This window comes from Diospyros lotus, chromosome 4, assembly GCF_014633365.1.
Source record: "Diospyros lotus cultivar Yz01 chromosome 4, ASM1463336v1, whole genome shotgun sequence".
In the NCBI taxonomy this organism is placed as follows: Eukaryota; Viridiplantae; Streptophyta; class Magnoliopsida; order Ericales; family Ebenaceae; genus Diospyros; species Diospyros lotus.
Window position 1 is genome coordinate 4,981,366 of NC_068341.1, and position 11,928 is coordinate 4,993,293.

The 11,928-nt window shown below is 34.1% G+C and overlaps 1 protein-coding gene across 3 annotated transcripts in view; it reads right to left on the reverse strand.

Moving 5' to 3' along the window:
* The window catches only part of LOC127800567 (SAC3 family protein B), a 33,517-nt gene extending 22,705 nt beyond the window's left edge, over window positions 1-10,812 (reverse strand). Inside the window, exons 1-5 of one of the 3 annotated variants that reach the window (XM_052335259.1) lie at window positions 10,401-10,812; window positions 8,634-8,807; window positions 6,977-7,204; window positions 5,238-5,360; window positions 1,658-1,780 (exon numbers count right to left, since the gene is read on the reverse strand). In XM_052335259.1, coding sequence (XP_052191219.1) covers window positions 1,658-1,780; window positions 5,238-5,360; window positions 6,977-7,204; window positions 8,634-8,725 — 566 coding nt within the window. In that variant the 5' untranslated portion in view covers window positions 8,726-8,807; window positions 10,401-10,812. Of the gene's footprint in view, window positions 1-1,657; window positions 1,781-5,237; window positions 5,361-6,976; window positions 7,205-8,633; window positions 8,834-10,400 lie in introns of those variants that run through there. The other 2 variants (XM_052335261.1, XM_052335260.1) reach the window with 2 other exon arrangements.
* Window positions 10,813-11,928: the final 1,116 nt, after the last annotated feature.

Below are 11,928 nucleotides of genomic sequence, written 5' to 3' on the forward strand. Positions count from 1 at the left end.
TTTCTTCTAATCAGCTTGTGACTGTAAAGGAGATAGAGGCCATGGTAACAAATCCTTCTACAGTTTATTCATGCTCTGGCATGGTTGAATCAAAGGCAATAAGAACATATTCACCTTTGCAATTGCAAAAGCAATATGGTCATAGAGGTCTCTTTGTGGATAGGAGTGTTGGATCTCCCATGCTAGTTAACTCGGGTAGTGCAACTACTTTCAGTATTAATCTGAAATTAGATTTCGAAACTAAGAATATTATAGCAACTGTTGCTATAGCTGATCAAGTGCTTAGACCAAAGGAGGATTCAAGTATCAATATTTTAAGTGATTGAGAGACTGCTGGTAGTCGTGGAATGAGCCTTTATTCGAAACAGTTGCAAAAGAATGTTTCTCCAGGCAAAAAAAATCTACAGATGAATTCGGAAGCTGTTGAAAAGTCAAAATCAAGAAAGCTAATGAAAGGAGAAGGACCTGTAATAAGATCTACCAGATTAGAGAAGCGCTCAAGATGGAATGTTCAACGTCCTCAATCTAACAGTAATAATACAATGGAGGCAGAGGGCAACAAACATGACGATGGTTGGACCCATGCCAACGAAGATAAGGCTAAGAGGGGGAGGAATGTCTTTGCTCATGTTCCCTTAGTAGAAAAGTTCAAGCGGTTCAAGAAGATGCCAAGCAAAAGTTGCACAAATAAGAAGTACAAGGCGATAGCTGACAAGCATAGGAAACACAAGGTATTTGAGGTTGGAGATGAAGTCATGATATTCTTGAAAAATGAATAGATTCTAGTAGGAAAGCAGAACAAGCTCAACCCAAAGAAGTATGGTCCTTACAAAATTACAAAAAAAAATCAATAATAATGCTTATGTTGTGGATTTGCCTAATCATATGGGTATTTCCAAATATTCAATGTGGCTAATCTCTCTTTGTACATGCTGAACGTGGATTTGTCCTACCCGGATCAAAATTCGAGGTCGAATTTTTTCTCAAGTGGAGGTGAATAATGCAGTCACCAATCAAGACTCAGCCCAAGGCTGACCCAATCAAATCGAAACAATATCACCAGAATAGTAGCTCCAGAATAGTATTTTAATACTTCATATGTTTTAGGATTCTACTTCATGTTTGATTAGGGTTTTATTTTTATTAAGATTCTAGTTGAATTTTATTTAAGATTTATTTCTATTAGGATTCTAGTTGGATTTTTTTTACAAATATTAGATAGATTTGGATTAGCCAAACACTATAAATATGCCTAGGATCTAGAGTTTGTAATTAAGTTTTCTCAATACAAATTTCAGCAACCTATTTGTGTTCTCTTAGCAAAATAGTTTTGTTTTTCCATCTTCTTGAAAGCCAAACTTTGGCCATTGAAGTTTGTTCTTTCAAGAGTTTATTTTGGTGTGTTTTCTTCACACACGCGCTACACGCTGCGTCAGTAACTAACAAAGATTCTAGTTGAATCGATACACATCAACACCAAACCATGCACAAAAATTACAAAGCATTCCATATTTTTAACCTCCAGATGCCAGAAAGTTGGATTTATTACTGGTTAACACTTAACATACAAGTAAGAATCACACCACATTTTCCATGCCATTAACAGATGTATGCTTGCACCTTTCCACACACAGTTTAAGATGAAGGTTGAAGTTACCTCTGAGTTTCAAGAAGAGGACTGAAATTTCCTACAGGTTGATTGTTCCCTGGAAAAGGTGGAGGTGATCGTGTCCTTGGCATTACAGAATATCCATGATCATTGAAGAATATATCTGAAGGCCTACCAATTAAACAAAGAAAAATAATTTAGACAATTCAAAGCAAACTGTATCCAAAAATAAGTATTAGAAGTAGAAGACCATTAGGGTTTCGTGTATGGAAATTCCAAGCCTTAAAAAAATTAAATAAAAGATTCACAATGCTATTTTTCATGTGGAATAACTGATCACTTAATGATATATGATGAAGCCAAATATAGGAATCTCATTTAATTAAAATGCTAGGCAAACATGCAACCCCCCTGAAATTTGAATGGACTTCTAGGCTATAAGAGCCCATGAGCAGTTATAAAACTATTTGAAAAGAAAGTAACTCAAGCTGAGAAATTGTATTTGCTTCATCAAGTGGTCAGAATAAAATAGTCCATAATTCAGAACAAGGTCCGAAACAACTCAAAATGTAATGCCATACAAACTGCACCTAAACACCTGTCTTTGGATAGAATATTTGTAACGACCCGTTAGTGGGTCTAAGTGTTATGGGTATTTTAGTTTGCACATTAGAGTTGTTGCCTTTATTAATTAATTGTTAAAAATATTATATGAGTTGGTAATGGGGGTAAATTAATGAAAATAATATTTGGTGTGAAAAAGTCTCAAAGTTGTGGGCTAAATGGGTTTGGGCCTTATTTGAATTAGACCATTGATAAATAATTAAATCTTAAGTGTAAATGAATTGGGTTGAACCCAAATCTCAAGAAAAGTCCATTGGGCCTTAATTGGATTGGGCCATATATTTTGACTTGGGCTTGGGCTATATATTTTGACTTGGGCTTGGGCCATGGGCATAGAGAATGGTATCTTAATTAAAAAGAAAAAAGATTAAGAAAATGGTAAAATGACCAAAATGGGTAAGAGATATGTGAATTGTGTGTGTTAGTATGAAGGGTAAATTATAGAAAATTAAAAGGGAGATGAATTGAAAGGAGTTGGGAGACAAGTCTCCCACATTTTTTTTCCTCCTTTTCTTTCTTCTTACTTTCTTGTTCCCTTCTTCTTCTCCCTCTCCCGATTGTCTCTTCTTCCTCCATTGTTCTTCTTCATTGAAGCTTTAAGTGGAGACTATGGAATTTTCAATTTCAAGGGGTGTCTTCATGTCTTTGGATTGCAACCATCTAAGGCAAGTTCCCTTCCTTCTTGTTTCAAATTCAAGATCTTCTTCTTCTTCTTCTCCTTATGATTGTGTAAGTTTTTCTTCTCTTTTTTATCTTTTAATGCAAGTTCTTGAACCTTGTTTCCATCTTAGAAGGCTTGTTTCCTTCATTTTTAAGTTGTTGCTCTTAAATTCTTATTCTCGGATTCATTGACCATGTTATGTTCTTTGGTCTATAACTCCTTGTGTTTATATCCAAATTGAGATCCGTTTGTTGGGTTGTAAACTAGACATCTTAAGCTCAATTTTAGACACAAGAATCGATTTTTTTGACTAAGATTTGATCATGTTATAGCCTTGTAAATCCCTGCTAAGATCTGGAAATTTTACTGCTTTCGAGTAAACTGACCTTGTTGTACTCTTTAGGGTATAACTCTCTGTGGTTATATTCGATTCAAGATCCGTTTGTTTCTATATAAACTAGACTTGATAATCTTCATTTGATAAATTTTTTAGAATTTTTGGCTATGTTTTGAGCCTACAGTATCCTTGTAAATTCTTGCCCAGAATCTGAAAATTTTCTGCTCTGTTTTTGAATAATCTGTTCTTCCTTCGGTTTTTGGGGTATAATGCTCTGTGGTTATATCCAAATTGTGATCCATTTATTTTTTCTATAAAATATACTTCATGGGCTTCGATTCGGTATAAGATTTGAAATTTTTGGTTATGATTTGTACCCATAACAACCTTATTGAATTCTATGTAGAATTCTGTAAATTACTGTTACAAATTCTGCCTTGTTTCGATTTTTGTGGAATATCTCCTTGTGGTTATTTCCGATTTCAAATCCAATTGATGTTCCAGAAACTAGACTCATTAGGCTTTGATTTGGTATATCGTTTGTAGTATTTGACCAAATATTGAGCCCAGATTGGATTTTTGAAAATATGCTTGAAATCTGGAAATTTCTGAAATATGTTGTTATTCAACTCTTCCTATGTAGTCTATCCTTCCTACGTTTAAAATTATGATTTTTGTATAGTTCTTCCATTGTTTTTTTGAATTATTCTTGATAACCCTCATTGTTGGATAAAAAGGGTTTTATTTTCCTTATTTCGATAAATCTTGCAATATTAATTCGTTTTCTTGTTGAACATTGCAAAAATCTAAATAGGGTTTTGTGTCACCCTACATTTCTTAAGGAATGACATTTATTCATTAGGGTCTAGTGTCATGCAAGATTTAGTGTTTCTTGCATGTATAAATTTTGATTCCTTGCGATTATTATTGGGGTAAAAATATACCGTAAATATTGGTTTGGGCATTTCTATAAGTATGAGTCAATAAATGTATTAAAATTTACCCTGTGATAATAAGATAGTGCACACTTTAATTTATGTAATTGTGCATGTTAAGCATGATTTGAGATTTTTCTTAATCATTGAGGATTGACATGAAATGGGGATATGCATATGTGATGCATGATTATACTGATTTGCGCACCTATTATTTTGCGCGACGGCTAAGTCCGTGGATGAGAAAGGATATCCTATGAGCGCTTGACGCGGGTGAGGTGGCCATCAACCCAGAAGGCGTGGCTCAAATTGTTATCATTTGTTGATGTATTTTCATGATGCATATATATTCATGAATGGATATATATATATATATAGGCCGTGAGAGCCTTGAGAATTATGCAGAAAAATTTCCTACTATTGGTGCATATGCATGAGCATGGGAACGAGTGCATAATATATGTAATAATCACGGCATGGGAAATTAATGTAAACCGAAAACTTATGAGTCGCGTTATACTAATATCTCATCATAGAGTTGTTTATTCTATCTTGATTATCCCTGCCTTTGATTCTATACCTCCATGCTTTATAAATACACTTGCTGAGCCTTGTGGCTCACCTTGTTTACTCTCATGTCATTCCAGGTACAAGTAGAGCAGTGGTTGAGGGCGAGCCCAGTGGGGCTAAAGCCCAGGGTTAGAAGTGTACAGAGACCTTCCAAATTAGATGGTCTATGTTAGCATTTGTGATGAGGGCAAGTGTGAGGAAATTTTATGTTGTAAAATTTGTTAGTGCCCTTGTATCTCATTTTGTTTAGACTATGGTCTAAGATGTTGTAAACCTTTATGTTAGCTTCCGCTGAGTTTATCTAAGGATAGTATTATGGTGTTGTATGTTATTGTTCTATATCACACTTGTGATGACCTCCTTTCGGATATCCTATGCTAGCGGGACTATCCGGTAGTGGGCCACTACAATATTATTAACAAAAGGGGTACATTTCACTATAATTAACAAATACATCCTAGCACCCACCCATGCACATAACATTACTATGGTCAAAGTTACCTCTGAGTTTCAGCAGGTGGCCTGAAATTCCTGATAGCATGATGTTCTTCTGGGAATGGACGAGGAGATGGCCTCCTTGGTGATAGAGAGTGGGTATCATAATTAAAGAGCGAATCTGGAGGCCTACCCAATTAAACAAAGCAAAATAAGCTAGATAATTAAAAAATCTGCCAAATAAGACTTGAAAATGGAACCCAATAGGATTCTATTAGCCCAACCTTGGGGAGGTTGCTTATCATCAAATAACGAATATATATATATATATATCGATAGATATATACTTATTTATTTGTTCTTAATAGAAACAAGAAACTTACTTTCCTTTACTGTCAAGTTTACTTATGAAATCCTAATACTAAGGCATTATGTTGTTATAACTAATCTTCTTATGCATTAATTGCTCAATAGTGACTGCACAGACAACATAAACTGAAGCGGAATTCAGTATTGCATAACAACTAATGTTACAAAACTCACTGACACAGTAAATCATGTATTCTTGAGGGGAAAATTGGTATAATCATGTATTCATGACAAAAAAATGTATATAAAATAGTAAATATTTGAAAATGAAGAAGAAAGAAGAGGATAAGAGAGAAAAAGATTGGTGGCTACAAATTGCAGCTGGTTAAAATTGATGATACAGGTGTGCAGTGAGTGGCTCCCCCTAATTTTATATCATTCTAGAAAACTTAAATTCTTGAAGGAGAATGCCAAGAAACAGAACGGGAAGGTGAAAATGAAGGTGAGGGTAGATATAGGACTTTTAGACAACATGAATGTGTGGGATAAGAAAGGAAGAAAGAAAGAACATAGGGGTCCTCTTTTAGAGGAGAAGTCATTCAAGTGAAAATGAACAGAGGAAAGCCCCCGACCTCTGAGGAAGTTTGTTGGAAATAGAAAATCTGGAGCAGTGATTATTTAGAAAGGAGAATGTAACCATAGATTTTCTTTCATAGGATGCATGATGTGCATAAGAGGCATAACCTGACCAGTAGGCTTGTGACTTGTCATCAATGGAGAGGATGATATTTCTAGCAGTATTTGGTATCACACTAGTTTTTCTTCTTTTTTTTGTAAATTACAAAATCGGTATTACAGTGTTTCACAAGAACCTTTACAATATTGCCATAAGCCAGTAAGCTTGCCCTTCCTAAAAGGACCTACTTGAGTCTTCCCGCATGAATAATTGGCTCCTTTTTCTATGCCATCATGGATGATCAAGAGGCTTTAGAAGTTTCAAAGAGAGTTTTTGGGGTAGATATTGAGATGAGTTCAATTATCATCTTGTCAGTCAGAATAGAAGTTTTTCCCTGGGGAGCTTCAGGATTAGAAATATTGGCTCTTTTTTTTATGTTCTTGTTTTACTTCTTTTCTTTTTTCCTTTTTTTTTTTTTTTTTTGGTTTAGGTAGAATAGTCCTTTTTTGCATATCAACTCCTCTTTGTACATCTTCCTTTATGCAGTTCTTGGATAAGTTCTTTTTGCATATAGATTCTGTACAGCTCTTTCCTTTCTGTACAATACAAGGATAGACTCCCATGGTTTCTTTTGATAACATCTTTACCAAATCAAAAAAGAAAAGAAAAGAAACAAGTGGAAAAGGAAGTAAACCTTTATTAGGGTAGCCCTTGTGTAGATTAATCTCATGAACAACACCAAATGGGAAATATAAGCCAAATAATGAAATGCCTGAGATGGATATGCTGTGCAGTCTAGCTATAAGACAGAAGGACTAACCTCGCACTGCTCCTTCTGGTGCTTCTCACACTATCCTCTTCAGTAGATAATAATTCAGGCGATCTAGTTCTTTTCAGGTCTTGAAATGGTCTGGCAGGGAAGTAAACTCCAGAATTTTGTGAAGCAGTAAATGAGGAAACCGTAGAAGACCTTAGATAAGTATGAGCATCAAAACTGCTGGAAAGAGATTTTTGCCCATCATTGACTTTAGGTGAAGACTTCATGGGCCTGGGAGATAATATTGCAACATTTTGTCTTAGAGGAGGAAAAAAAGAACCACACCCCAAAAAGTCCATTTAGCTTGGTAGGAGGATCAGTTTAACAATAAGGGCTGGAGATAATCCATATCTAATTACCCATTCAGCATTTAACCCTACAACAGATTCTCATACCAGTACATTTTTAAAAGGAAACAAACCAAGAAGAATTCTTACCTCTATTTCCTAATCTCAATTATCTTAAGAGATGACAATCATCTATGCCCTGGACAAGAAGTATGAGTTTTCATTTATATAGCATGAAAAGCAACTTCCCAAACATGTTTGACATAGGTAACGATTGACTTAAGTTTTCCTGTCTTTATTGTTCAAATCAATAAATAATAGACTAGTACACACTTTTTAGAAAGTTTCTATGTATCCATTTTGCAAATTCTATCTGGTTAAGGAAACATTCTATTCAAAGCTATCACATAGCATTGCATAAAGAATCAGGAGCCAAACCTGCTATCTATTTCTTCAATTAAAAACTTCATGAAGATTATGCGTGTTAAAAAATATGTACCCAACTTTCCACATAGATGAGTGACACTTAATGCTTCAATGGTTACAACAAGCATATCAGTTTTTATGCAACTGCAGGATAGAAAAAAATAGTGACTACTACTAACATTTCATTCTTTTTATGACCATGGATGCAATTAACGTGGAGAAACCAATTGTTATCAAAATGAGATAGGATTAACTGGTTCAACAGGGAGTAGATAGCTGTCTAGTATGATTCAAAGTTAGTGCATAGCTCAAACAAATAACCAGCAAAAGCTTTTAGACTGCATTTCAAGTCACTGTTGCCACACCATGAAGATTGTAATAGGAGCCAAAATTGGGCCAATAATACATAATAAGGATTTGACAGACTACTACAAACCTTTTTTTGTTCTTATTTTCTTTATGTTCAGGAAAGTACAACCAAGAGATCATTCTCACTCAACACCAAAATGACTCATCGCAGATCAATAAAAGGGTTTCACTCATCACAATATTGTTAACAACCAAAGGACTTATACGTGGACTGGAAGTGCCCTGATAGGGAACAACTGTGCACAGTTAAGCTTCTTTCTTGACTATTAATAACAGAAGGCAAGATAAGCATCACCAGTTGAAGGGACTTCCCATTGTCCATGGTTCTTTATTTTTTTTCCTCCATTAGACCCTTTTTATGAGATCAGCTGTAGAAAGCTTTTCCCAAAAATTGCAAGATCAGCCATTCTAAGCTTTCAGAATCTAACACTTAATCCAACAAAAAAATCTAAAGGGAAAAAAGTAAAGGACTATCTGCTTGAATAACACCTAACACAAATCAAGTAGATGCATTTATAAATGCTTATGTTACATATACCTACAATAAAGAGTGGGAAGGAGGGAGCAAGAGAGAGTACCTGGGAGATCGAGAAGGCAAGTTGCTAAATGGATTTTCTGCTATAGTACCAAAACGTGGACCTGAGTTTCTTCCGAACCCATCCATTGCCATTATATATGAATGATATCCGCTTGAATGGTTTACTTGATTCTCTCTCTCTCTAGACACTATTCTTGTGTGATTTTAAATCTCCCTGCTTGTTGCTTTCAGTTTTCACCACTTAGAGTTTGCAGCAACAGAAACGACAACGGAAGAACAGGAAAAACATAGGAACATACTTTAATGTTGCAACTAATTGGTGATGTGATCAGTGATCTTCAGCTTAAACTGGTAAATTTTAGAATCTCAAACTTAGCAATACCTTTCACAAGACACTGGAAACTCAAATTAAATTAGTTTTTTCCTTTTTCTTTATTCAGAAAAATAATAATTTACAATCAAAAAATTTATTCATGCATTGTGAAAGAGGACAATTACTAAGCAGCTAACGATATTAAAAATGTTACTTTTGTATTACTCTATTATCAGTTTGAGTACAAATTTTATAAAAAATAATATTTTCTTTTATTGAATATATTTTTAAAGCCATGTCTAGAATATAATTTTTTCAATATAATGAAAATAAAAAGTACACAATTTATGTACATAAATCCAGGGGTGCTTAATGGATCAGGTAGACCAGGAACTGATCCAAACCAAACCACCGTGATTGGGTCAGATCTAGTTTTTCCTAACCTAACTTGATATTGGTTCTATTTTTTGGACATGATTGGCATCAGATCAGATTTGAGTTAGACTGTCAAGTCTATAAACCCAATCCAAGCTGAGTTATATAAACAGTATCAAAGCCACACTATTATTAATATGTTTTTGTAATCTTCTATCCTGGTTGCGCCTGCTATTTTTTCAAAAATTATGTTAAAATATGTTTATAGATCTTAATATTTAGGCATGGCACTGGTCTACAATACAAATTTAATGTAATTACATAGATTTTGGAATTGAGACTAAGCCCATTCAAACCCAAATTTAATTGGGATGAGTTTGTTTAGTTTTTCTTTGTAATTGGGTCAATTGTGGCTCCAAAATTTCATATTCAACCATATGATTGGTCTAGGTCCAAATATATAAACCCGAACCAACACGAGCCATATTGGAATGGAAATGGAGAGGGTTTGGAACAGGGATTCCTCCTCCATCCCCATTGGGTAATGGGTACCAATCGGATACTTGTACCTAATTAATTTCATATAAGAAATAGATTAAAATAATTATTTTCCATAGTTTAAAATTTTCCCTAACAATTTTAGACTTCTTAATTTCACACATTATTCATTAACCAGAAGGGAAATAAAAACAATCGAAACAAAAATATATCAAAACATATGCAGTATTTACAATAGCATCAAACCAGCATTTTTACACAACTGAAAGGAAGAACAAAAAAAAGTATAAACAACTAAAAGGAAGAACAAAAAAGCAGCAGCAAGCATTACGAGGACAAAAACAGTAGAAACAAACCAAAGAAAACAGTAAACATTGCGTGTTTGGGAGAATACACAAGGGAAAAACAAGCAGCAGCATTAAAAAAGCAAGCACGGCTGAAATAAAGAACAAAAAACACAGCAGCAAGCATTAACAAGAAAACAAACAAAAAAAAAAAAAACAGCGCTTGGGATTTGTAATTTGGGATTGTATCCCCTCTGAGCGGCTGACTTTAAAGGAAGAACAAATCCTACACGACTGATCTCAGAAAAAAAAAAGGGTTTTGAGAGTTCGAATTTACCGAGCAGAGGAGGGAGGTTTCTGAAAATGTTTGAACTTCGCCGGTCTCGCAGAATCAACAATTTGCAGAGTTTGTGCGAAAGGGCTTTCAGATTTCGATTTTGATTTCAAAGAGGGTTGAGAAGGTCGAAGTGGGTTGAGAAGAGGGTTGAGAGTTTGCGCGAACTGGTTTGAAGTTGGGATTGTTGCTGATATAGGGAGCCAACCCCAAAATCAGGCCTCCAACGCAACTCGCCAAGCCAAATCTCAATCGCTAAAAATCTGGCGAAGCTCAAAAGCATCACCAACTGTGGCGATCGAAATATGCAAGGACATTATCGCCATCTCTCCCCCCACAGCGGCCATCAACGCCGGACGAGCGACGAGCAGACGACCGGCGGCGGTGCCCCCACTGTCGGCTTGCTGTTTTTCGTCCAGATTGGTTTGTGAATTTTTCGGCTCGTCCAGATTGGTTTGTGAATTTTTTTCTGCAGTTTTTATTTATTTCCCTATTAGATGTATTTGTGTATTTAATTATTAATTATATATATATATTTAATTATTAAAATGGCTATTTTTATAAGGCACGATGCTCATATTCTCGATTTCGGTAAAAAAAATAAATTATAAGTATAAAATTTTGTCTTAGTGTGCAAGACGAATATCAAACTCATAACCTACCGATGCAAATCTAACATATCACTTGCGTAATTGCTCGACATATGCCATGAAGGTTGTGTATTTAATTATTGATTATATATAGGTGTGTATTTAATTATTTTATGTATTTAATTATTAATTTATGTAATATAAAATAAATAAAAATATAATTTATTAATAAATAAATAAAATAAAAATAATAATAGAGAATAGGATTAGAATAAACACAACTTTCGGCATAAAATTAGAATATAAAGTTAATTATCTATAATAAAATAGAGATTACAATAAATATTCTCATTGAAGATAATCTTATAAGGCCATTGAAGATAATCTTATAAGGCGGCAACATATTCTAATTAAAAGAAAATTCTATTTTGAGTTTTTTCTTTTAAATTATACACAAAGTTAACTTAAATAAATAATATTTGAAGTCTAAACTCTAAATTTGTTTTTAGCAAAACTTTTATATTTTATCTCAAATTTCTTATGAATGAAAAAAAAAATTTAAATGCCTAAACTCTTCTCACATAAATTGATCTAGTGAGCTTTTATTTAGTCTTGATAGAGACCATTAGTTTTATGTTTGTCTTTGACCTTTAACCCCCATACTTTAATAAGGCAAAGATTTTCATTCACTTAATAATGAGAACAAGAGATTCAAATTTAATCTTCATAAATTAAAAGTTTTGTTGGCAATGAGACAGAATAGGTTTGTCTCGTGCTCAAACTCCAATACCATGTCCTATCCCCACGCCTCATAGATAATTTTTCATAACTTGAAACATGATATAATTAAGGCTTAATATATGCGAAAGTTTTTTAATATTTAAAAAAAATATAACGTTTGGTTTTTGAAGTACAAAACGTCACTAATTGATATATAAATT